This window comes from Balaenoptera musculus, chromosome 9 (genome assembly GCF_009873245.2).
Source record: "Balaenoptera musculus isolate JJ_BM4_2016_0621 chromosome 9, mBalMus1.pri.v3, whole genome shotgun sequence".
Classification (NCBI taxonomy): Eukaryota; Metazoa; Chordata; class Mammalia; order Artiodactyla; family Balaenopteridae; genus Balaenoptera; species Balaenoptera musculus.
The window spans coordinates 1,124,783-1,151,965 of record NC_045793.1 but is presented as its reverse complement, the minus strand read 5'-3'; the positions used below and the strand labels follow the sequence as shown (position 1 = coordinate 1,151,965).

The window sequence follows — 27,183 nt, the reverse complement described above, 5'->3', positions numbered from 1 at the left end:
AAAGGCCTGAGCTCGGACGGGTGCAGACAAGATGCTTCCCTCTGAATCCCTTTCGCACCGCAAGTGTGTTACACTGTGCCCTCGCTGTGTGGTTGTGAGGTGTCAGGAAATGGGGCTGACCCACGGCACCCTGGAGTCATAATAATAAGGTTTATACAGCAGATGCACTGAAATAGATGGAACCACCACGATGGCAGCGGTTTACTCTCAGCGGTTCTGCTTGCGATCAGATGGCGAACTGTCTCGTCCAAGGTCACCACTGAGGACAGCAGGGGCTGTTGTTCGCCCAGGGCGCTCTCACGGATCCAGAGATGACCCAGGCCCGCCTGGCCACCTCCCCCCTCCCCCATAACCTCACAGCGCCGGAGCCCCCAGGACGTGCTGCGTCCTACACGCCCGTATTTGACTGAAGCCAATGTGAGAACTTAGTGAGATGTCCTGACGCTCCCCGAAGACCAGCGTCAAGAACCACGGCTTAAGGGGGACACAGCCCCACCTGCTCCTGTCGCTCTGCTGCGGGCCCAGGTGCGCCCACCACGCGCCCTGAGAACCCCTGGCAGGTTCCTCCCAGCAGCTACTGACCTACACTCACCCCACCTTCCAGCCCCTCTTCTTTCCCCTCGGGCAGCTCCCGACTCTCCCCCGCGGCCCCTCCCCCGGTGCAGGGCAGGAAGCCGCTAGGGAACGGCCGCTGTGGCCGTGGGGAGCTCTCTGGAGGCTGGGAACACCTGCCGGCCAGAGGGTCTCAGGACAGAGACGCTCCCCCGTCCTCCATCACACCTGCTGCCCAGAGAGGCGCCGCCGCACCCCCTCCCTCGAAGGGAAGACCCCGCCCGCTGGAAAGACCGGAGGAGACCAACCAGCAGTGTCCGACCTGCTTCCACGTCATCCATCACTTCAACACGTGCCAGGTTTGGGTCTGGTTTTTCCTGTTTCCCCCGAACAGGGAACAAGTGGGCCTAGGAACCCTTTACACAACCAGCTACGAATTTCCCCAAAGTCACGGGTTCCAGCAGTAACTCGTCAGGGCGCTGTTGCTGGGCCCCTGGGGGGACCAGGCTCAGCACCCCGGCACCACGTTCCCTTTGCCCGGGACTCAGCCCCGCCTGGGGACCAAGCCATCAGGAGTGGGCAGGGGGGCAGAGCACCAGCCCTGGTCCCTGGTGGAGGGTAGTCACCTGGCAGAGGCTAGTTAGCTGGTGGAGGAGGCTGGTTACCCGGTGGAGACGACTGACCATCAGCTCTCGAGCCAGTGCCCGGCCGGCCCGCTCCCGCCCCGCGCCCCCGGGAGCCTTGGTGGGTGGCGGGCGGTACTCACGATGGGGCTGGCGTTGATGTAGTCAGAGCTTCTGTGGCTGTTCTCTGATTTCAGCCGGATCCGGGAGTGGTCGTCTGCAAGCCCCAAAGCAGAGCGTTAACCCGTGCAGGGCGTCATCCAGCATCCAGGGCCACCACTGCCCCCTGCCCCCAGGTCCTGCTGAAGGCCGTCAACGCACCTCCTCCCTCCCTCCCTCCCTCCCCCACCGAGGGTCCTTCAGCCCACGAAGTGGAGCGTCAGGGTGTGCAGGGAACCTCGTGTTTTTCTCGTGTCAAGTTCCAATGCCAAGGCTGGGTGCTCCTTGGCAGTAGCTCACGTAGTGTTTGCCTTTAAATAACACGTATTTGGTAACACAGAGAAAATAAACATCAACATGGATATTAAGCTATCAGACCATCATTCAATATATACAATTTTGTCGTCTAGAGAAGGTGAAATACTCGAGATTACGAGAATGTAGCTTTACAAGGAGAAAAGAGCAAAAGAAAATGCAGCGGAAGAGGGCGCGGGGAGTAGTGTTCATGTGGAGACTCACCGACACAGAAACGTGCCTAAAACGGGCAAAATAATTTGACGAGCGTTGAAACCAGATGCTTCAGTGGGCATTAAGGACATGTGATCGGTCACAGCTTCATGTGTTTGCTATGTGAATCATCCCTAACTCTGGTTCTGGAGTAACCACCCTTCTGCGGTCAGTGACAGCTCTCTGCCTGTTTTCAGGAACCTTCACGGCCAGGAGGGCACCCCCGAGAGTCCCCGTTTCTCCCACCTTCCTCCCCTTCCTCCGCAAGGTGCAAACTTGAAAACGGGAAGCGCCGAGCTCCATCATCTTGTGCGGCAGTGAAGGCCTTCCGGCGGCCCCCATACCGCCTGCTTCTGCTGAGAAAACAGGCAGCCCGGCTGCAGCCCTGGAGCTCAGGGCTTCCACGGTGGTACGTGTGTTACCCCAAGTCCAGATTCCCGGCATTTCAGCCGCGTCTCCCCACCTCCTGCTCCCAAACCCTGGGAGCAGCTCGGCAGTGGGGTCAGGAGAGCACGGGGGCTTTGCTGTGGTTTTTGCTTCTTTCCTTTCTCTGGGAGATTTTACTTATTTACTTATTTTTTGTTTTAAACAGTTCTGGGGCTTGGGAAACTTGGCGAGGCCTAAACTGATTGAACTTGGAAGGTATCGTCCACTGGAGACTGGACGCCATCCTATCTGTCTTATTGAGGTATTAACGTTGGCTTTTTCCCGGTAGAGACAAGACAGGTAAGAAACATCTAGAGACGGGGAAGGGGTTCACGCCTGACGTGTTTACCTGAGCACAGGTGACACGGACCAGACGCTGTGGAATGTTCTGAAGGTGTTTACAATGGCAGCTGCCAAAGCCCCCCGCTAAGGTGTGACCAACGGTTCAAAAGTCCCCTGGACTCAATGGCTTCGGGGTCCTGCACAGATTTATTCTTGAGACTGAAAATTGGCTGTGGCAGGAAGTTGAAATAAAACCCACGAGAAAAGTCGGTCAACTCTGACATTCCAAAGCGCTACAAACAATCAACCCCAAAATGAAGTTCAAGAGGCCCAGTTTCTCAGCGTGTGTGTGTGGGGGGTGTGTCCAGACACATCAAAGCCAGAGACGGGGAGAGCCGCTCGGAAGCCGGGCCCTTCTCTGAATGGGGACCGTGCCTTCTGCCCACACACAAGCCTGGATACACAGAGCAGGGCTTCTAGCTGATTCCAAGGGGTTCCTGAGGGTCTCCCAGGAGCCCCCCTCACTGCAAATATTCTCCACAAGCCCACTTCAGGCATTGCTAATAGCAGCAATTGGGCTGCTCCCAGTGTCTGAGAACCCGTTACCCAGGGCAGGGCTGCTGGCCATCGCGACGGAGGGGACCAGGGAGCAGGGCCCGGAGCTTCAGAGGGCGCCGATCACACCCAGAGCAGAGTGGCCCCCTGGTCGTACTGAACAGGCCCAGGATTGGGGGGCTGCCGGGTCCCTCTCATCTCCACGGGGCCCTGCAAGCAACCAGGTTCAGTAAACAAGTGCCAGCTGGATTTTCTAGTCGGAAAATCAAGAAAACGTGTCCTCAGTTTGGGAGTCTCGGTGAGCTTGACCCACGATGGTTAATGGGAAAAACTGTTTTGAGCAGGGACGGAGCCTAAGCTTGCTGTGAAGACAGCTCACAGCATCCTGCATCCCTGCGGGTACCGGTCCAGCCACCTTCATCCCCGCAGGGCACGCTTTCCAAGATGCCACTGAGCCTGGGACAAGGGCTTCCAAAGCTCAGAGTTCTACCTTCCCATCACACATTTGATATTGCAGCAATGTGTTGATTTAAAAATTAACAGTGAATTTTTTTTTTTTTTTTTTTAGTGTGGGACCATCTTGAACCTCCCTCTGAAACACCGGGGGCCATCCCAGAAGGGCCAGAGGCCAGCGGAGGGTAGGCTGATGTAGCAGGGACGGTCCAGTGGACACTTCACTCGGCTGGGCAAGTCTCAACTATTTCGTGGTTCACTGTTCCTGTTCTGAGGGTGGCTGCTTGGATTCTTTGTGACGTACAGGGCAGACAAGGCTTCCTGGCAGGATTACTGATTCACTCAAGGTCAACAAGCGGCGTGGAGGTGAAGCCAGGGCCGCGCTCCTGAGCAAATAACCCCCTCTCTCTCCTCTGTGGATCGGCTGAATACTGTTCCTTTGTCTTCCCCGTTATAAACACACACCACAGAGCAAGAATTTTTACAGCTGCAGCGCTTACATTTTAATTAAGAGCTGGGTGTGTCCTTCAAGATCTTGTTCTGAGACTTCACTCAGAAGCCAGGAAACAAGGAAATTCAGGTAGTGTCTTCCCGCTCTACCTGGCTCTATAACTGAGTTATTTTCCTCTCATAAGATCCACAGTAGTAAATTTTATCAAGGAGGGAAGGAGAAAAACACCTATTAAGAAGAAACTTGCTGAATTAACCCTCTGTGCCTGTTCCTTTTCTGAACCCGTGAAGAATTTATTGTGTACTGTTCCCGTGTTTAAGAACAGTGCTTCGAATTTCTGTAGCATTCTACCTGTCCTAATGTTTCACATGTATTATCCTCCTTCTTCCTGGAACACTGTGCTATAGACAGAATAGAGTCCATTTTCCCATTTAGGTTGAAGAAACTAAGGCTCTAAAACATCAAGTAATCGACTTGGCAAAGACCACAGAGCTAAGGGTCCAGGCTTGACCCAGCCTGGCCACCTGCTAGCCTGGTGATATTTGGGTAAATGATTCAATATCTTAAAGTGTCAGATTTGTCATCCAAAACGTAGGATAACGATATCTAACTCACAGGCTTGTTGTGATAAATGGCTTCTTAAAGTGCTCACGTAAGAGCAAGGGATTTAGGAACAAGTTCAAGATTACAGATGGACACACACCTGACAAAAAGTCAGCTGAACTGGCAAAACTCATTGTGTGGTATAGGATGAGTTGTCAGTAAATACAGGATGATTTTCATAAATGCCAACAGAAGGAGTAAGGTCTAGAATTGCTTCTTGATTATGACTAAGGCAAAGGAGCCTTGGAGAGAGGGAGATTTTGGAGGACACTACGGCTTAACCATTCAGGCTTCCTTCTAGCCCATGCCATGCGTAGCCCGTGCCCACGTTCCACCAGAACCCACCCAAGGAGAGTGTGTGGAGGCCTCCCCCGCCTGTGACATCATCTCCTAACATGGATCTTTAAGGAGAGCGTTTCCTTAGGCTCCCTGATCGTGTCCCTCACACTGTCTGAGTGTACTGATACGTATACGAGTCAACAGTCTTCACTTCCCTAATAGACGAAGTCATTGATACTGCTGGCGGTAACACGAGTTAGGCATCTGTAGAAGCCGTGAGTTGACACTGGCACTTGCCATGGGGATTTCTTCATCCGAGTGGTCTGTCAATATTCCCCTGGGGCCCTGCAGCTGTCTCAATTTTCTGTTAAGATTGAGATGAAACCATTACACCGGCTGATGGCATTTTCTCTACTTGGAGGGTATGGCTGGTGCAAACATGCGGTGCGTCTGTGACGGGCCAGCACTCTGCCTGGGGGGCTCTGAGTCTTTCATGGAGACCCCACACACCGGGCTGTGCTCACAAATGGCACCAGCGGCACCACTTCCTTCCTGAATTTCCTGGGTCCCCTGACGGGTTAGCAAACTGCAAACATCACCTGAACTTCTCCACCAGCTGTTAACGCCAGTCTCCCGTTCCCAGCCAGTCACGCCTGGAAACGTCTTCATTGACTTGGCCTTGTCACAGCTGAGGCAGAGCCATAAATGTTTGTATTATGTCTGTTTCGGGACTCTGAGAAGCTCAGTGTACGACACGTTTCTCCACAGCCCCGGGAACCGGAGGATGACGGCGTGAGCGCGAAGCACTCTTGCTCTGAGGCGGTGAGTCCTCCTTGGAGGTCGGCTCACACGTCTTCCCACCAGTGCCCCTTCCTCAGGAAGCCCGTGAGCAAGGGCTCTGCTCTCGTGAAGAAGCCCACACCTCAAACCACAGGACCATCAAACGTTTGAGGAGGAAAGCAGACACTCCCGCTCTGCGTCTCCTTGGCTCAGTGGCGGGCAGGGCGGGGCGTCTGGGGCCCAGGCTCAGCACAGCTGCCGGCACCCACGGCCGCAAGAAGGCAGGCTGGTTCCGTCCCCACCCCGGAAGCTGCCCCGCGGTGACGGCCCACAGCCAGAGGCTCACGGCTGGCTTCCCGGCTCCAAACACGCCCGAAGCAGGTCCCGGAGGCACACGCGTGGCCTGAAACGTGGTCTGAAGACCTCATCTCGTGTCTCATTTCTTAGTTTCACCAGCTTCTCTGCGGATCTCTCAGAAAGCAATCCCAAATAGGATCGCCACCCAGCTCGGCAGGTGCGTGACCATATAGGTGGGTGACAGGGGCTGCAGCACAGCAGGAGCCCCTGTTCTAACCTTGCTGCTCAGCGTCTGCAAGGAAAAGGTCCCTCTGGGCTCGGCCTCTGTGCCGAGCAGGAACCGGCTCCAAAGGTTTCAGGTAGTGGCCTGGCACCGCCCTGCCAACCACTGAGCCGTCCAGGGGCGCCTGGTGTCGAAGGTTGAATTGTGTCCCCCCCAAGAAAAGATGTGTGGGTGCACTAGCCCCCAGGACCTCGGGCTGTGGCCTTATTTGGAGATGGGTCTGTACAGAGGGGATGGGGTGACAACACGGTCATATGGGTGGGCCTCAGCCCGTGCCTGGCGTCCTTATAAAAGGGGGAGTTTGGAATCAGACACAAGCAGAGGAAGGATGACGTGTAGACACGAAGGCCGAGGAGAGGGCCCGGGACAGACACCCCCTCGAAGCCCTGAGGGGCCAGCCTTGTCATATCCCCCTTGTCCTGGACCCCGGCCTCCAGGTGGTGAGGACACAGCTCTGTGGCCTGGACGCTCCCGCCCCCGGAGTTGAGGCTCCGTCTGGGCCTGGCTTTCTCACGACGCCCTGTCTGCCCTTTTCACGTGTCTAACGTCTTCCAGTTCCCCACGTCTTCAATGAGGAGGCTGACCGAGATGACCAGAAAGTTCCTACCAGCTAAAAAAGTTAGCTTTCTATGAGAAAATTAGCTAGTAGGCGTGAGGTGGCCCCTCATGAACCTGGGAGAGGGAGGGGAAGGAGGGGGAGGGGGAGGGGAAGGAGGGGAGGGGAAGGAGGGGGAGGGGAGGGGAAGGAGGGGGAGGGGGAGGGGAAGGAGGGGGAGGGGAGGGGAAGGAGGGGGAGGGGAGGGGAAGGAGGGGGAGGGGGAAGGGAGAGGAGGGGGAGGGGGAGGGGGAAGGGAGAGGAGGAGGAGGGTAGCTCTGCAGAGAGGTCCCAGCAGCCCCGGTGACTGCGTGGGAAGAGGCTCCGGGACCCAGCCCTGGGCCACGGTGGGCACGGCGGTGACACCAGGGCACCGTCCTCGTGCCTGGAGGGCAGGATGGCGTGCAGCACAGTGTGCAAATGTTTGCTGGCAGCACTCGTGTTGCACACACACAAGAACAACTCTGCATAATAAGAGCACAGACACCAACCAAGCCAAACCGCGCCATCTGCACCGTTCTACCCAGAGACCATCAATCAATGGACCTCAGTCAGGCATCTTCTCTGAGCGAGAGGACCTGCATCCCCACTCCCACCCCCGCCCCCCGCTGAGCTGAGGACGGCCGGACACAGACGGCGAAGGGCGCGGCCTCGGAGGGCCCCTGTCGGGGGCAGCTCACACATGTTGAAACAAAGTGACAGAAGTCTGTGTTCTACTGAGCACAATGTTGTCACCAGAAAGCAACCCCGTCCCCATCTGTGCTGACCAAGGGCGGTCGGGCGGGGACACAGGTGCCACCTTCAGCTGACAGCCACAGCACCTGACGGGGACCCAGGCCAGTACTGCTACACGTCTAAACTGAACTTTAATAAGGACAGAATTGCTCAGCTGATGGTAACCTTGAGAGAACAGTGGCCAAACCATCTTAAAGTTTTGAGTGGCCAAGAAAGAGAATGCTAGGCATTTAACACATAACCAGATGAGGGAATGTGGTTCCAGAGACTCCAAAAGGGCGCTGAGCCAAAGAGATGGGAAACCCTAAACGTCAGAGTTCTGATGACACAGTGGTAAATATCCTGAGTAAGAAAACGAGAAACAGACATCCAAAGAAACCAGGGTGGCCCGCAATGTAAAAGATCACATACGAAAGACGGAAGCGCGCACGTAAACCAGGATCATCAGAAAGGCTGACGTCCCGAGTGGGATGGTGCAAAATACACAGGGGATAACAGGAGAGTCTGTGCACCTTTGTTTAAACCGAATGAAGCCTCTGTCTGGTGTAGATGACATCACTTTGGTAGCTAACAAACAGAAAATCTATTCAATTACAGTTCCGTCGTGGCCATCTCTATCAGAGGGTACTTTTTCAAACCAGCAAGGACAGAGAGGAGATAGTTAGGGGGTCGACGGATGCTGGGGGACGATGTTCACGGGCAGGTTCTGGTCTCTGGTCCTGTGACCAGAACAGGTTCTGCGAGTCCTCTGGATGCAGCCGCAGTGGGTGCTGGCCACGTCCACGGCGTGTCCTGGGGACGCACAGTCTGGCCATGGCTGGTTTCGACCTCATTGCGTCCCTGGGCCTCTGGGTCTCGGGTGCGTGACCAGAATGGGGGAAAGAGCGGGTCTGGGAACCAGGCCGTCAGCGTCCCAAGGACCAGCCAGCCTCCTGACTGGAGAGCTTGTGAAAGTTTCCAGGGAGGGTGGTCGCCAGGAGAAGAGGAGCTTGTTAGGGTCAAGTCACATCGGAAAACCAAGGGGGTTGTTCTAAAGTTACAAAGGCTAGAGAGATGCGAAGTCCAAAAGGCAGTTATGCACCTTGATTGCATCCTAGTTGACAAACTGCTGTAGGTGACAGAACTGGAATATTTGGGCGCATTGGAAGATGGATTGGAATTAGCTGCTAACAGGGGATGACTGATTTTCTCAGTTACAACAATGGGGTCATAGTTACGCAGGAGAAGGTCTTTACTTTTAGGAGACACAGGCTAACGTATTTAGATGTCACGATGCCTAAACCCCACTTTGAAATAGTTCAGCCAGTAAAGAAGTAAAGCACACACACTGATCACACAAAGAAGGCAAAATACGGAGCGGCAGCTGTGCGGAGTCTGGCTGGTGGGAATATAGGCGATCATCAAATTGTCATTTCAACCCGAGGATTTTAAAACTTTTGCAATAAAAAGTGTGTGTGGGGGAATTACGCCAAGCCGGCGACACTGCTTCTTTGCCAAGTGCCCCTGGACTGGCCAGTAAGGAATCCCCTGGGGTCAGGAGGGCGGGGGGCAAGCCACGTCACCCCCGACGCCCCGGCTCACCTCTGGCTCCAGGCTCTCGGGTGACGGTGTAAACGGGACATTGCACACCTGGCCTTTTGCACGGTCTACTGTGCAGGGATCTCCTGGGCTGCACGGGAGGGCGGCAGGCAAAGAGGGGCTCATGGAGCAGCCACTGGAACGTTCCTTCCTGGATCCGAGTCAGCCTGAGGGGGGCCTTGGTAGGCAGCGCCCTGTATTCATACTGTTGAATGTGGCTCTGCCTATGACTCGAAGGCAGGTAAAACATGTTTATAAAATGTGCGGATGGCAAAAGGCTGAGGGTGACCGTGGTGACCAGGAGTCAAACTCCCCTTGACTTTGAACAAGGATTCGTTTATTGGCGGTGAATGCAGAGTTCAATTCCGTATAAGGATGGACGGCTCGGGGCTGTGCCCTGTGATGTGCCCATTGCACGATGAACGGAAACTGGAAACGTCCAGGTCAAGGAGGAAACACAGCCCGTCGCAGCCCTTCTGAAGGCTGTGATCGGCCTCTGTGCGCAGAAACCAGAGCGGGTCCAGAAGAGGGGCCCAGCCCCGGCTCCCGCCTCTGCGAGCAGCATCGGGATGGGACGGTGAGAAGCACAGACACTAGGGGGCAGGAGGTTGGGTGTCTTACACATCCAGTGGCCCAGCTTCAAGGAGAGGAGTGAAGAGAGGGCAGGAGCTGAACCTGAGTGGTGAATTGTGCAGACAGTGGCGCGGCCCCCAGCCCGCAAGCAGCCCCTCTGCCCTGGGAGGCTCCGGCGGGGGGCCCACAGCCCAGGGCCCCATCTCCAGAGGCTCCGCACGTTCACAGCCCCACGGGAAGGCCCGGGCGCTTCTGAAACGCGGCCCCTGCCTCCTCCCCATGTCCCTTAAAAGCTCTTCAGTCTCAGGCGGCCCAGCTTCTGCTGTGATGTAGCAAAGGAAAAGCCTTCACAGAATTTGCTGGGATAGTTTCTTGTCGCCACCAACACACCTACAGCCTTCCCAAATCCAGAGGCAGTTACTCAGCTGGTTCTGAGGCCGAAAAAAGGGAGTGACAAAAAGACAGCCAAGCCAGCAACTTATCTGGACACTTAACTTTCTCAGGCAGCCGTTTTATGTGAGGGGAAGAAAATCCTGCTTGCTTGTCGGATCTAGGAGAATTTCCCATGACTGATGGCTAGAGGCTAAGCAGGTCACTCAGATGTGACCAAACCAGGCTACTCACTGCGGGGATTCTGCTGGGAGTTGGGAAAAAAATGGAAACCAAAGGTTTGTTTGGAAATAGATTGTTTTCTGTGTGTTTCAAGGGAAGCGATGCTTTGTCAAGTACCGTGGGCCTTGGATGTATTTTAGACGTTCCTTCTGTGGAAGTTCGAAATCCGTGCTCATGTTCCCGACTCAAAAAAGTCTCAGGTGAGTCCACAAAAGCAGAAGGGGGGTGGCGTCCCGTCAGCACAGGGCACCCGGGCTCGAACTCCAGCACCCTCATCTGTCCGACGGGGGGGAGAGGCAGGAGGGTTGAGGGGCAGCCCGGGGCACTCGGGGGCCACGCTCGATGTGCTCAGCCTGGCCGCTGACCTTTCTGTCACACGTGGCCGAAGCCTGGTGCCACCAGGTGATGTGGCTCCCGGGAAGAGCCGGGCCAGAGTCGCTCTGACCCTCACCCGGCCCGTCTGCCCGGCAAGGCTGGGGGCCGAGCTGCGAGCTGGTCAGCAGCAACGCCCTAAAAGGCTGAACTGCGAGAAACGGCGTCACACATCCTTCTGTCCATCTTCACGTACCTGTGTCTTCGGCCTTACATTCTCTCTGGTTTCATCTCTAAGTATCCCCGTGTCTCTATGTCTCTCTCTTGTTATTATAACTCAGAATCACAAATATTTTTTTGTTTAAGATGGCACACCAAAATAGCATCATATTCCTGTTTTTAATTTAAAAAACAGATGAGCGGAATATTGCATAATTCTTTTTAAAAATGCAAAAAAAAATAGAATTTAAAAATTAAATTCTTTAAACTTCTGAGCTATATAATTAGACCTAGCACAGGGCCAGCCAACATCTCATGAATGCTAGTTGCCTTCTCCTTTGAAAGACAATTCACGTGTAGCTAGAATCTCCGGGCTGTCAGGGATGGGAAAGTCGCTAGCCCGGCCGCTTTTGAATTTCCCACCAAACTGCCAACTGGGACGTCTTCCAGCCTCAGCTGGAACGGCCCTCGTGTTGGGGGAGGTGGGGGGAGAGACGCTTCGGGGGCAGCAGACGAGCAAAGACATGGAGGGGGTGGGAGGAGGGGAGGCTGCACGCTGCCGGGCTGGGTGGGGTCCAGGTGGGTGGCCCGGGGGACGCTGCCCAGGGAGGCAGGCGATCGCTCCCCTCTCCCGGGTGGAGGATGGACGTGAGGAGAAGCGGGGCAGGAGCAGAGCTGGTTCAAGGAGGGAAGTAGAGGCGGGAAGGTGGGGTCCAGCCAGGGGTAGGGGGGAGCAGAGCGGGCCGGTACCGTCAGATCCAGAAATGAGGGGCCTCGCTGGAGGTGACGGGAGAGGACACGGCAAAAGGAGCAAATGCAGAGAGAGGTGGCCCCGGGGTTTCCATCCCGAGCCCTGAGTGAAGCTGAGTGACACGTGGGTGCTGCGGGGAGCACGTCGGACGCATGACGCTGTCCCGGGCTGGGGCGTCGACATCGGCTTCAGGGAGCGGGGCGTGCGGAGGCCACCCTGTCAACCCCCTACGCTCCACCGCGGACCGTCTCTGTGCCATAAGGAGTGAACAGCCAGAAAATACGAAGCAGGTTTCAGGAAGAGGCGGCGGTTCTCCCTGGTGGAGTTTGGCGAGACCAGCAAGAGTTTCAGTGATGCCATCGCCGGAGGGTCCTGCCTGGGAAGGGACGCCGGTGGAGATCTGATGACAGGATTTCCTCTAACGGTTAAGGAGGCAGGAGTGTGGAGGACAAAGGCGGGGCTGCACTTGCTGGGACTGGACCTGTGCCTCTGGGGAGGCTCCATCTGCCCACTTGTCTCCGCAGGGTACTGGCCCCTACTTCCTGCAGGACCCCGGACAGGCGAGAAGCTAGGTCAGGCTCTGGGACGGCCGCGCCGGTCAAGATCAGCGGCCTCTCTAACGCCCAGCGCCAGAGTCCAGCCAAGAAGGTGCTTCCTCTTCAGAGCCCTGGCTCCAGCCCACGTATGGCAGGCCCGAGGCTCTGGTCCAAGGGCTCCAGGGCCCTGGTCCCCGCAGGGCTGAAGCACCACCCCCAAGGCTGAAGGCAGGACGCCCTACGTGCCCGAGGTCCTGGCCTGTGGACCCATCGCTGACTCGGCACCAACGGAGCCCAGCGGCCGGCCGGGCTGCAGGGCGCGTGGACGGGAATGTGCCGTGCCGTGGTTGGCTCTGTGGAAGGGCTGCTTTGAACTTGGGTATTTACCCTACAGGGTCTGCCACCCGAGGAAGCCTGGCCTGGGAGCACGCTGGACCCAGGCTGACGGTCCGTCTGCCCCCAACACCTCATTATTTAGGGTGTAGTTGGAACACCCCTGCACCCCCTAATCTGGATCCTCTCTGAGGACAGTGGCCAAGCTTGGTTGACTGGATGACCCAGTGTCTGTCAGCAGCTCTTGGCACAAGTAGGTGCTTAATAAATATGTGTCAGTTACTGGCTTTTCTTCTAAATAGAAAACTTATAAATCGTAACAGCTCCTGTTTTTAGAGCTCTTTAGGGAAAAGGCCCTCAGACATCACGGAACTAGTCTGAACACTGACTATACAGTTAGAAAAAACTTACACCCAGAAGCAGCGTGTTAAGGTTTTACAAAGGTGTGTAATTCCCAGGCTAGGGTCTACAGCGGCACAGGAGCGTATCTTTGCTCTCGCTGTCCTGTGAGCCGGCGTGGAGTCGCTGCCACTTACTACGAGACAGGACGTCTGCTGCTGCGTCTCCCAGGCCGGGGGGGCGGCGCGATGGGAGCCCGGCCGCCCCTTTGGGTGGTGCCAGGCTGGTCCCCCACTGGCTCCACAGGGCTGGGACGGGGCTTGTGACCCCGGGCGTGCGTCCCTGCGAGGGGGCTGGTCTTGCCTGGGAGACCCAGTGTGGCTTTGCTGAGCCCTCGAAAACGTCAGCCCACAAAGTTCCTCCTGTCATGTGTGAGGTCTGCATGCCTCTCTCCCGTCTTCTGTTACCAAGACAGTCGGCATTTACGTCAGACACTTTGGTCACAGACACTCCCCAGGTCCCCTCCCCCTGCAGGGGGATGTGTAGTAACCACAGCCCAGACCGGCCTGGAACCTGCTAGGACACAGGGGGCTGGTGTCTCTAGTTAAGTGACAGGAGGAGAGGAGCTGCAGGTGGGTGGGAAGACGCAGACTTGGCCCTGCCCCTCCCTTTAGTGCTCCGTGGGCCTCCGCACCTGTAGGTCACTTGTCACCTCACACAGTGTGAGACTGCAGGGCTGGTACCTTCCTGTGTCCCCATCTCCTGGCAGTGACTCCTGGCGATGTCGGTGACACACTGTCGCGTTGAAGGCTGCTGGGGCGCCTGTGTCTGCTCACGCTGTGCCCACAGCCTGCCCGGCCCACGTGACTGCCTGTCAACTCCTCACGGCCCTAAGTGCTCAAGGACGACGGTGTGAGCCCAAGTACGGGCGAGAATGAGACCCCGAGGGCTCAGAAGCAAGCCTCAGATCCCAGAGCAACAGCCGGGGCTCGCGGCATCTGTACGTCCCACCCGTGGCTCCAGGACTCGGCCGCGAGGCCAAAAGGAAGAAACGGTTCTGTGTTCCGAGGCTGCTGTCGGGGGCCGGCTCAGAGGGTGGTGGTCTCCCTGCCCTTTACGTGAGACGAACGGATGGACCCAGACACCGTCATACTAAGTGAAGTGACTCAAACAGAGAAAGACAAATGCCATATCATATCACTTACATGTGGAATCTAAAATATGACCCAAATGAACTTACTTACAAAACAGAAACAGACCCACAGACATAGAAAACACACTTAAGGTTACCAGAGGGGAAGGTGGGGGGGGTAAATTAGGAGCATGGGATTGACATGTACACACTGCCATATATATAAAATAGATCACCAACAAGGACCTGCTGTATAGCACAGGGAACCCTACCCAGTATTTTGCAATAACCTATAAGGGAAAAGAATCTGAAAAAGAATATCTATTTATTTATCTATCATCTATCCATCATCTATCTATCATCTATCATCTATCTATCTATCATCTATCTATCTGTCTATTTATCTATCTATCCATGTATAACTGAACCACTTTGCTGTACATCTGAAACTAACATGACATTGTAAATCAACTACGCCTCAATAAAATAAAAAAGATAAAGTGAGAGGACGTTTGCTGGCAGAGAGGGCAGACGGGCAGGAGGGGAGGGCGCTGCAGCCGCGCGAGCGCAGCGGGAAGTCCCGGGGGCGGGTGCAGCTCATCCCCAGCGCCGCCGGCCGCCCTCCCGGCCAGAGCCCCGGGCGGTACGTACAGGTCAGCACTGCGGGGCAGCGGTTCTTGGGCACGTTCTCCTCCCTCTGGGCCACGAGCGAGCTGTTGGGCTCGGCCTGGTAGGCACACAGAGCCTCCCACTCCTTCTCCAGGCGGTTCTTGTTCTTCAGGTGGTCCTCCATGTAGGCCTGGAACGGAGAGCGAGAGTCAGGGGCGCCATCCGGGAGGGCGCGGGCCCCTGGCGGTGACGGGGACGCCGGGCGGCCCACGGGGTGCAGCCCACAGTTCACCTGCTGCGGGGGGGTAGGGCTGGCCCGGGGGCTGGTACAGGACCGAGGACTAACCAGACGCAGGGGGCGCGGCAAAGCCTGCCCCGTGGTTTGGTGGTTGGTCCAAAGGTGGTCACGATGCGTTTACCACGGTGCCAAGGGGGGCGGTGAGAACACCCAGCCACCGTGAAAACAGACGCACACGCTGCAGACCAGGTCTGATGCGCCAGCCCAGAGGTGGGAGGTGTGTCCAGCCAGGAGCAAGGTCACGGGATGGGCGCAGTCAGGGAGGCTTATGGCGCCGCACTTAGTGGGGAGAGGTGTAACACGGTGCGGGGGAGGGGCAGGTGCGCGTGCAGGTGTGTCCGGTGCGGCCGGGGACAGAGACCTGAGGGGCCCTGAATGTCTGGCTGGGGCATCCAGGCTCTGAAGTAAGGAGTGAGGGGGGTTTGGGAGCCGGGTCTGCAGGCCCTGCCTCTGTGCGTGGAAACACGGACAGGAGGACCCTGCTCCCTGCAGCAAAGAAGGAACGTGCTCAGATGCACGAAGAAGCTACCACAGTGCTGCACGGAGGAAGCGAGCTGGAGCTGGGTTAGAAGACAGGGCCAACAGAAACGTGTTTGCTAGTAACTTCAGTCTGAGAAAGCATCTCAGTAAGTCATGTTCTGCACTCAGTCTCACTTTCTTTTTCCCGATCTCAGAGAACCACTGGTTACCAACAGACACTATGTTGCAATAATTGCTTGAAATATTTTCAGTGAAAAGGAGGGAACACACTGTTTGAAAACTATTGTATGTATCCAAGCAAAATCGTGTCCCAGCGGTTTCTCTTGGACAGAAACGGAAACCACCCCCTCCCAAGATCCTCCAGAGCCTGGGCCAGGCGCTCCGCCAGGGGTCCCGGTGGGGGCAGCCAGGAGGGGTGGGGACCCTGGGGGGACCCCAGGAGGGGCTGCCGTTTAGTCCCCACGTGAGGGCTGACTATGTGCACAGGCCCCGGTGCAGGGAGGGGGCACAGGTGTCGCCAGCGGTGACGACAGTCCTGCCACTCGCCACACACTCGAGGGCAGGGAGCTCAGACGGGGCCTTCGCTGGGGCTGCCCCCGCTCCCGTTTCTGTTGGCACAGAAGTCATTTTTCTTGAAATTGCCTGGCTTTTCTGAACCCACCGGGGGTGATGCATTTAAGACACTGGGCTTCTCTGATGTGCGCAGCGTCACGTGGCTGGCGGTGTTAGAAAACAAAAACAACAAACCAAGTATCTGACCCACAGCTGCTCTGATCTTAATTTGTCAGGCACTTGTCTGTTGGCAGCGATACTAGGAGAACTGGGTGGGGAAACAAAGGCCTCCAGAACGTTCCCTCCACAAAGACTCCCGAGCCAGTCCTGCCTACTCACCTTATTGATCTGTTCAGTCCAGAAATGACCGTGATTTTAAGGAAAGCATTTCAAAGGACCAACCCAGCTGGCTTTGTTGTGCCCAAAGGAAATAGTGGGGAAATAGTGGTCTCATCCTCTAATATCTTGCGTGTGGGTTTTCAACTATGCCCGCACAGCAAAATGAAACACACACGCACACACGAGGGCAGGTCTCCAGCGGTCAGGCACCCCGACGTCTGGCCAAAGCTTGCACCCACCCGTTCCACATCACCCCGACCCCCCCGCCAGCCCCCTCGTCCACTCACTCCAGCTGACCTCCCGGCTCGTATCATCCCCCCCACTGCCCTTGGCCGCCCCAGCTCATCGGCACCCACGCCAGGGGACAGAGAGGCACGGGAAAAGGAAGGAAACTCCACCAGACAGTCGTGCTGGGGCCCCACACTTCTCAGGGAAACGCTGACTACAGCGACCTGAACTGTTTTGTTTTATTCACTCAACAGACACCGACTCTGTCCATGTTGGTCTGGCTGGTGTATCAGTGTGCGTGAGCTGAACCAGAGCTCGGAAGCCGGGGGCCTGGTGGGCCATGTTCCAGGGGAGAAGTCACCCTCGGGGCCGCCTGGCCCAGCAGCTGAGGGCCCCCCTGGCAGGTGTGGCTCCCGGAGGGCCAGCGACGGGGCCCTGGGTGACGGTCACATATCCCTCAGCCCCCTGCTCCAGCCGCTTAGGGAACCGGCAGATGGCCTTTTATGCAGAAGACCGAGACTGTGACCATGAACCCCTTTTCAGGGACAGACCATGAGCCTCAGAAGCTCACCCTCGTCAGGACCGGAAACATCGCCGCGGTTCTAAGTCCCCGGCCACCGTCAGCCCCTGGTGCCCACACAGCTCACCGGTTTCTTTGGGTGGGGAAGAAGCAAACTTAAGGGCACAATCTAGAAAATGTAAACACAGACTGCTTTCTTTTGGGACAATCGTTATGGAATATCAGATACATATTTCTTGTACCAAAGTTACCCTAATAAGGATGACACTTAAGTTTGGGGAAATACCAACTAGCTTATTATCTAGCTGAAAATATGGTGTGTGGGGCTTCCCTGGTGGCGCAGTGGTTGAGAATCTGCCTGCCAATGCAGGGGACACGGGTTCGAGCCCTGGTCTGGGAAGATCCCACATGCCACGGAGCAACTGGGCCCGTGAGCCACGATTACTGAGCTTGCGCGTCTGGAGTCTGTGCTCCGCAACAAGAGAGGCCGCGATAGTGAGAGGCCCGCGCACCGCGATGAAGAGTGGCCCCCGCTTGCCACAACTAGAGGAAGTCCTCGCACAGAAACGAAGACCCAACATAGCCAAAAATAAAAAAATAATAAAAAAATAATAAATAGAAAAATTTACAAAAAATGGTGTGTGCGGGGGTCCCGGGGAAGGAGGGGGTAGTTCTGGGTAAAGTGTACAGTCTCAGTGCTTCTGTGGATACTTTCTCCAAGACTCATTAATGTACAGTCTTACAAATGGATGTAAAACGGTTCCTGGCAAAATGATTTGGGATCCTCACTTTTCTTTGGAAAATACTCTGTTCACAAAATCCATCATGAACGAATGAGCTTCTTTCAATAAAATGTGATGGATTCTAAAATGATAAACCTTGGCAGGTTTAATCAGGTCCCAAATGTTGTCTGCAAAAGGGGCATCGGATATTATCTTAATTCCTGTAAACTGCAGCTGTTTAAATTTTCATATTTATCTTAACCTTGGAAAGTGAAATCATGCTGCAAGTTCACTTGAATTTCTAAATTTATGGCAAGAAGTATAAACTGGGACTCTAGTATGCAAGCTTGAGTGACACAGGGAGGAAACAGTAGTTATGAATGTTATTACTTTTTTTCATTGAGAAGTAACTCATCTAAAGATACACTTGATTATATTAAAACTGAGATAAATTTTTCATCCTCTCAGCATGTATTACTACAATAGTCTGTGTTTGCCCTGCTCTGGTCATTTCAATTTGACCTGTTCTTTGTTTTTCTATTAGTATTTTTACAAAACATCATTCACTGTATTAAATGGACATAATTCCCATCCACGTCTGAGGAGCTTTTGCTCTTTATGTTTGTGGATTAGATGTTTTTCTTCTGAGACATGAGAGTATGTTTCATGTTGTCTGTCAGGAAGCTAGGCCTTGGTAGTAAAATAACGTGTTTTATACAAATACAAAACCTGCCACCATAACTCAATACTATGAGGCCCCTTCTCTTCAAGGATGTGAGAACAGGTGTAGTGATCCTCCCCAGACACCATCACCTCCTGGAATAATTACGTAAGTTAACATGAAATTTAAACACTATGCATGTTCTTCCCCCAGACTGTAGGTGTTCTAAAAGCTGACATTTAAAATACTTTCATTTAACGTGTGTGTGTGTGTGTGTGTGTGTGTGTGCGCGCGCGTGAGAGAGAGAGGGGGGGTGGTGTGGTAGGAATGGGAGGAGGGCTTAGTTTTAAAAAAAAAACCGTAACTTTTTATTCCATAAATAGCACATGTAGAAAATGAAGGAAAGCAGAATGAAAACAGAGGCTGCTGATAACTTCTTCACCTGGAGCTAAACCGTAAGGCCTGTGATAAACTCCACCATTCCTGGCACATGTGTGAGCTGCTTTTTTTTTTTTTTTTCTGTTCTGACAACCGTTGCTTAAGCTTTGGACGACATCGATATTATAGAATTTTCTTATTTAAGTTGAAAAGATGCTGAGATGAGGGTCTTATAGACACAGAACCGCTGGTGTCCTCCTGCTGCCGTGGCCTCCTCACTACATCCTCCCTCACATCCCCTTTCTGGTTCCTTCACAGGCTGGCATTTCTGGTCACAATACCACCTGCTTCAAAAGCCACCAACGGTGCCCAGATAGCACTATCCTTTGTCCAGAATTCACTTTACTAACCTGCTACTCCGTCCCAATAAGAACACGTCCCACTGTTTGAACCCTCCCCCGTCACCATCATTCTGGACGCTTTCTTCACGCTGATTGTTCTGCCATGAATCTACCCAGAAGTCCAGGTCAGTACAGATGCGTCCTCCGCCTTCACGCCCGTCACTGCCTTCTCTGATCGTGCTTTCCTACAACCCACCCCCCGCCTCAGACGCTAGTTGAAAAACTGCATTTCCGTGACGTGGATCCCCGTCTGCTTTGTGGGCACCAGGCCCTCCCTCCTCTCACGAGATCACTTGTTCAGGGTGGGGTCCGTGTCGCATGCACTTAGCACACAGTCAATACGTGTTGAATGATTGATCATAGCCTTCAAAATTCTGTAAGAAATTTGTGTTCCAGATAAAAATTGTATATTGATGACTGGCATGCCAAAAAGTTTGCCATTGAATCTTCTGAAACTTGGAAGAACTGCCCCAAAAATTACCAAAGGACTTCGGAATGTTTCATTAAATATTTCCTGCTGCCTTCTTCCTTTCCGAGTTAGCCAACGAACAGCTTCACAATTCATGTCGAATGGGTGGTTCCGTGTCCTAACGTTCCAGTGACAGCCCCAAGGTCACGGCGGTCTCACAGATTTGGAGGAGCAGCCACAGGTCGGAAAGCTCTTCTCCCAGACTCTCCTCCTTTTTTGGTCTTAACCATCCTCAGGGTCCAGGTCTGGTGCTGTCTCCCTGAGACGTTTCTGTGGACCCCTGTGCCCTCAACGAGTGGCCCTCATTGGGGACGTTCCATGCGCTGTCACTAGTGTAAGGACCCTGTCTTCCCCATGGGTCGTGAGCTCCTGGGGGTTAGGGACCCGTCTTACACCAACATCATCACCCTGCACAGAGGAAGCTCTGGGATACACAGAGCAGAGCACGACGAATCACCAGCACTGTAGCGGGGCGGGGGGGGGGGGCCGTCAGCCAGGTAAAGGGGATCCCCTGCCATGTACATTCAGAAGACCTCTGTCAAGTGGAGTCGGGGCTCAGCACCAGTTGGTTCAATTTGAAGAGCTTATACAGATGAGTTATGACAGCTACCCCAGTTCTTAAAGAACGTTTGGAAGGAAGGAAGTCTTTAATCTTGAAGAGTTACTCACTACACTCAGCTAGATTTTGGGTGACAGGGGTGGGGATTCCAAAGGGCTCTTGGCTGGAAGGACACAGCGTTGTGTTTCCATGCTCCTGGAGTCTGTCAGGGGAATTTCACTCGAGCTAATTCCAGATGAGCCCTGAGTGCAAAGGTTTCTAAAACCTTCTTGAATTGGGATACTTTTCAAGGGCCTAGGTTTGATGTACTTGCATAAAGATAATCCCCATATCCCGAGGTTTCAGAATATGGGTTTTCCAAGTTTGTAGCCAAACCGGCTGACACTGACCTCGTGACCCCCGACCACGCAACAACATCATTTACAACAGGCTGAAGATGGACCTGCATTTCTTCTGAGTTTCTTGCTCCTTGAGGATGGCGTCAGCTTTCACAAGACCTATTTTATGAGCTACTGACTCAGTCTAAGCTTTTCCTCTTTAATCTGCCTCTCATTTCTGACTTTATCCTTCCAGCTCCCCAGCTCACATCCCCTTTTCTAGCCCACACAATTAGACCGTTTGGGTAGGAAAATGACCAACTGTTTCTGGGCTAGGAGGACCATGTGTCACCTGTTGACTTTTCAGGAAATGCTCTCGTGTGTTGAACAAACCACTGGCTTCCACGTTTAATGGAATCATTTTACACAGAATCCCAAACCTGTGGAAGAAAAGTGTTACTGCCATTATAAGGTGGAGACGTGTGTCCACAATTTGTTAATATCACTCAAATATATTCTGCACTGTTTTCTGATCAAATTGTCAGCATCTTCAGGTCAAGAAAGCAATTCCTAGGAATACGGAGCATTTGGGTTATGGAGCATAATAGAGTTTTGTTAATCACAGGAGCACTTTGTGTGTTTGGGAGATTAATTTTACCCATCACTCACAGAGTCTTTGTGAATGCCTAAGGGAGCTTTTCCAATAGGAAGGCAACTCTAATAAAATGGAGAAGGCATTCGGCTTGATTTTGAAAGACTTCTTAACGATGTGATAAACAAAAAGGTTTGGTCCCCACACAACGACTTATTGGGCAAACCATCTAATCTCACTGACCCTTAATTTACTGCTACATAAAAACAGGAATCATAGTACATATTTCTAAGGTGGTTCTGATGCTTGACTGAGTTAATGTATCAACTATACTTTGTAACTATAAAGTATATACAGATGGAAGGGATGGTGATTCTCATTAGAAAATCTCTTAATGTCTCTTCTATATTCTGTGACTACACAGTTCTGGGGACATTCACCATTGTCTAATGAAATATGATACGTTAAGTCTCCACAAACAGCAGCCGCCGACCGCAGCTTGAGTGTAGAATTTGAGGGGCGTCACCATGGACAGACGTTGTTGTCGGTGTGGCCAACCTTCCCGGATACTATTAAAGGGATGAGAAGCAATGCCGCTAAGTACATAGTTCGTGGTTTCAGCACTGCTTCTGATCTACAAGGGACAGTGGTCCTTCTAACAAACCCGCAGTTTCCTCACCGTGTGCATCAGGGCCGGTCCTGGAGCTCGTCCCTTCTACGTGCTTCTCGTCGCTGGTTTAAGAGGGAGGCGTTTCCTGACCAGTCTCAAGGAGTCACTGGAAATGCCAGTTTAGGAGATGATGGACGTGAAGTTGAACTGCTGATTTCTGGTGTGGAAAGAGCTCGTGATGCCGTGTGGGGCTGTGCCCTGGCACCTCAGATCATGTCGGGATCTGGACTGTTTCACGGGCACCATTTTACTAGTGTCAACATCAAGGATCAGTTTTCAGGGTCACAAGGAAAGAATCCCACTTACTAAAATCTTCTATTTCACCACATGCAACAAGGGCTTCGGACCATGATTGCTCTAAGAACAGCTGAGGACACCTGGCTCTGCGGCCCCCCTGGCCGCCTCCGTGCTGCAGGACAGGTGTGCTGCTGTCCGCCTCTGAATGCTGGGAGGATGGGTCTGGAGAGCTGTGCAAGTTCGTTTGAATCCAGCCCGCGGAGCTGGGATCCCAGCTGCCAAAGTGCTCAACCAAACCCACGTGGAGTGGCCGCAAGAGCCCCGGTGGACAACACGGTTTTAGCTCTGTTAAAAGGCACAGAAATGATGTATTCTGGCATCTTTTACCACTAGCAATGAGAGGGTGACATACTGGGAGGGGCAAGAGGACTTATTAAAGAGAATAATGAAAATAAGCTTTTAACACAAAATACTAGAACTCATAAGGATGGTGGACCATTGCTGAAAACAAGCAAACTAAGATCCAGTTGGCACCATGTCGCATTGATCAATACAGACGGAAACCAGTAATGTCAACATCAAACCGTGTCTGCACAGATCTTTGGAGACTTCTATTGCTTTGTGAGTCTTTAGACATGAAACAAGTAGAAACTGTCCCAGCGAAAGTTCATTTCACAATGATGCTGCCAGAAACAAGCTTCTTCCGCTGAGGAGCAGGTGTAGTAAAGGAAGGTGGGTTTTTGGAAGATCCAATTATTATTAGGAAAGTGTTGTCTCTATTCCCTTCTCTGTTTGGGTGCCTATTACAACAATCAAACCTTTTGTTAGAATAAGAATACAGCCATTTACGTTTCCTTTCCTTGTGAGGGGACCATAGGTTTGTGCTTTAAAATCAGGTAGAGTTAGATGAATGCTTTTAAAAGCAGCAGTAAGCCGCTTCTCCTGGCATCTGGGGAGATGATGACCTTTTTTCCTTTAAAAATAAACATTGTTGGGAGGCTTCCCTGGAGGCGCAGTGGTTAAGAATCTGCCTGCCAATGCAGGGGATACGGGTTCGAGCCCTGGTCTGGGAAGATCCCACATGCCGTGGAGCAACTGGGCCCGTGAGCCACAATTACTGGGCCTGCGCGTCTGGAGCCTGTGCTCCGCAACAAGAGAGGCCGCGATAGTGAGAGGCCCGCGCACCGCGATGAAGAGTGGCCCCCGCTTGCCCCAACTAGAGAAAGCCCTCGCACAGAAACGAAGACCCAACACAGCCAAAAATAAATTAATTAATTAATTAAAAAACGAAACAAAAAAAAAACATTGTCACCCGTCTTCATTAATACATTAAAGGGAAATGTTTATGCTACATGTTTGAATTCCGAAAGTAAGACATTTAAATTCCAAGCAAAAAATATGAAAAGATGAAAGGAGAAATTAGATGGGGTTAATTGTCTGGGCTTAGCACATATGGACACAGAGACGCGGGAAGAGCAAACGGCCTGATGAAAAAGGTATTTTGGTTGTCTATAGATTGCTGCATCTGGCATATTTTAAATATTATTTATTAATATTATGCATCAGGCAGGCTAAGATATTTGGAATTAGAAATTCAAAGTAGCCCGTTCAAGCTCAAGGAAGGACAGATACGGTTAAATGATCAGAGGGTAGTTTTGCTGTCTCTTAGCTTAGGAAAGATTTGCTTGAAATGGAATCACAAACCATACAATTGTATTTGAAATACCATCTGACTGCAATAAAAATAACAAATGAAGCTCCACACCCGGCGACTCACCCTCTGTTCTCACACCTGCCCAACATGCCCAACGTCTCACCTGTCGTGGGGCTCCTGGTCTCACCGGATATTTAGTTAAACACGCAGCGCTTTATCGCCTTCAAACGAGGAAACTAAGATGCAGACCAGCTATGCACACATCATATTAAAAAAAAAAAGGAAAACACGCAGACCGAGACCAGGCCAGCTCAGCGCACGGCCCTGCGTTGGCAGCGTGCGGTCACTTGGGAAAAGTCAGCACTGTTTGGAATCCAGCCTCTGGGTCACGTGCACTAAGCCTCAAGGAGTAGGAACGGGAGCAAAGGAATTAGAAAGAATAAATGAAAGACCATTCACGCGGTCTTTTCTCTTTTTATTACATTTTAGGTATCACCTCCGTGGAAATTTGTTTTTGAGGAGGAAGCACTCCCACGTGAACTTGCAGTGGGCAATTCGCTTCCCTTATCCTAGTGAATTGGGACGTGGTTAAAACCAGATGAAATTGACCAGCAAAAAGCACCGGGCGTGGGCAGCAGAACTGGCTTCACTGATAAATGTGAATCAATGCCGTTTCTTCCAAATCCTTCCTCCGAAAGCTCTGTCTCTCAAGCTGAGCTGTTTTGAAGACCGCATAGAATCTTTGCAGGCCCAGCGACCCCTGAAAACTGTTCTCACGCTGTCTCAGTGTGATTTAGAAACGCGCTCCCGTTCTTTGTGTGGTAACCAAGCAGGCTGTGCAGTGACAGAGGTTTTAAATTGTTAAAATAGTAGAGAAAAGTTCATATGCTTCCAAATGCAAAGCCTTTAAGAGAAAGTCCCCAACTTAACACTCATTTTAGGCGGAGACATTGAGCAAGGAAAAGCCCAGGACAGAGAAGCAGCATAGAAGGAGAAACAGAATACGCCGCGTTGGTTTGGAGGCTGTGAACAGTGGATTATCTTGTTTTGTTTAAAATCCTTTTTCTAGTTGAAAAATAAAATACGTGGAAGAGCTAAGAAAACAAACAAAAGCTTTAAAGCAGCGGTCCCCAACCTTTTTGGCACCAGGGACCAGTTTCGTGGAAGACAATTTTTCCACGGATGGGGTGAGGGGCACTACATTTATTGTGCGCTTTATTTCTATTATTATTACATTGTAACATATAATGAAATAATTATACCACTCACCATAATGCAGAATCAGTGGGAGCCCTGAGCTTGTTTTCACTTGCCACTCACTGATAGGATTTTGATATGAGTCTGCAAGCGGCTGATTTATTATGGCCTCTGTGCAGTCAAACTCTCTGCTAATGATGATCTGTATTTGCAACCGCTCCCCAGCGCTAGCACCACTGCCTCAGCTCCACCTCAGATCATCAGGCATTAGATTCTCATAGGGATCACGCAACCTAGATCCCTCGCATACGCAGTTCACAGTAGGGTCCACGCTCCTATGAGAATCTAGTGCTGCCGCTGATCTGACAGCAGGTGGAGCTCAGGCGGTAACGCGAGCAATGGGGAGCGGCTGTAAATACAGATGAAGCTTCACTCGCTTGCCCGCCGCTCACCTCCTGCTGTGCGGCCCCGGTCCCTAACAAGCCACGGAATGGTACTGGTCTGTGGCCCACGGGTTGGGGACCCCTGCCTTAAAGAATACCACGTGTTTTTACAAAGTACTGCTGGGACAGTTTCCCCGAGAACAAGTTCCTTGCTCCTATGTGGCACTGAGACAGGGTGCATGCACCCCATGTGCTTTTGGAAGCGTGAAGAGAAGGAAAAGGCAACTCCTCGCCAAGCAGTGAGTTAAGAGGACATGAAAACTAGTTAAATCTCTATTTTGTAGAGCTTAACTAATTGGAATCTTCCATTACTATATTTTTATTATAATAATTTTGAGTTTTGGTATTCTAAATCTAGAAGAGTCCAGAACTGCAAGAAAGCATACCGATTGTAACAGAGAGTTTTCTGAATGACCTGCAGGGTGTTTCCTGGGGTCAGGAACCCCTGAGCCTAGCCTCCAGGTCGTCTCCATGGAGGGCTGTGCCCGTGAGAGATGCTCTCAAAGGCCCTCGTGCACTAAATCACGTGCTCATCAAATCTCTTTGTGACCGGCACTCGACTTAATTTATAGATTTATGGAAAAGGAAAATCACAATTTTATGAAGACTTACAACTGAAACCCTGGTGGAAAATGTTAATAATGGACACATTCCGTTCCAGAAATGTTCTAATTAGTGAACTTTAAAAAATAAGTAATTTTGTCCTTACCACCTCCTCTTCCTAAATAAGGGAAAGGCTCGTTCTTCTATACGACTGAGAGTTTGTTTCATGCTGGGTGCTTCAGTGCGAAATAATTTCGGGTGTGTGCGTAGGAGAGGGTGACAAAGGTCTTCTTCAGAAATGCTGAGAGAGAAGCCACGTGATAATAGTAACGACAACAATAACTTCACTTCGTATTTTCGGGCTGTCATTTTCAAGAAGCTCAAAGAATTTTAAATGAGCAATTTGATGAACCTTATTATCTTATTTAACATCTTAAAAATTAAGGTTATGTGAACATAGGCAAAATACAAAGGTGAATACTTATAAGCAATGGAAGATAATTAAGAGACTTATACCCTATTTCCATAAATGTACAGCTATTTATATTTAAATTGAAGACAAAAGAGGTTTGCCTGGCATTCTGAGTGAAACCTGGATTCCGCCTCTAATTGTGGAAGAGAGAGTTAGGAGTTGCAGTGTTATTTCAGACTCCCGCTCATCTGTTGGTGGGTTTGGCCATTTATTTGTTCATTCAACTACCTTCATCAAAAGCATATCGTATGAGCTGGGGATGTCGTATGTTCTGAGGATCCAGCAGGCAGCTGGTCGGAAACACTGTCCTCACGGGGCTGATGCTTTAGCTGGAGAACAGACCACACACAAGCAGCTAAACAGAATTTAGAAAGATAACTTCAGACAACAGTAAGTGGTAAGAGGATGTAAAGGCGACTGGGGTGGAGGGCGGTGTGAAGAGTCCAGGAAGGGAGGTTCCTCCTGAAAGATGGGAAGGGCCGGAGGCGCAGAGGACGGTGGGTGTGTTCCAGGAGAGAGAAGGTCCTGGGGGGGGATGGCCCCAGCAGTTCTGAATCGGAGAGGAGGCCATGGTGGCCGGGGCCACGGGAGCTTGAAAGCCGGGGCAGCTTTCATACAGGGAGGGGTCTGAGGCTTATCTCAAGAGCAACGTGAAGCCCGCGGGGAGCTTCACGCAGAAGAGGCACGTGACGATAAAGACGCTTTGGAAAGGTCACGCCAGCTCCAGGCAGGGACTGAGGACACCAGCTGGACATTCCCGCAAGGGAGCTCAGGGGCTGGGATTCGGGGAACAACAGTGCAGGCAGAACTGCCAGGATTTACTAACAGAGCAAATTAGAGGATTTGAGTTGGTTTAATACAGATTCCGCTCATTTCG

The 27,183-nt window shown here is 52.4% G+C and overlaps 1 protein-coding gene across 1 annotated transcript in view; it reads right to left on the bottom strand.

Annotated features, from left to right (window-relative positions):
• The window catches only part of PTPRN2 (protein tyrosine phosphatase receptor type N2), a 717,039-nt gene that overhangs the window by 45,345 nt on the left and 644,511 nt on the right, over positions 1 to 27,183 (bottom strand). Inside the window, exons 15-16 of the mRNA XM_036863887.1 lie at positions 14,617 to 14,764; positions 1,319 to 1,392 (exon numbers count right to left, since the gene is read on the bottom strand). Coding sequence (XP_036719782.1) covers positions 1,319 to 1,392; positions 14,617 to 14,764 — 222 coding nt within the window. The remainder of the gene's footprint in view (positions 1 to 1,318; positions 1,393 to 14,616; positions 14,765 to 27,183) is intronic.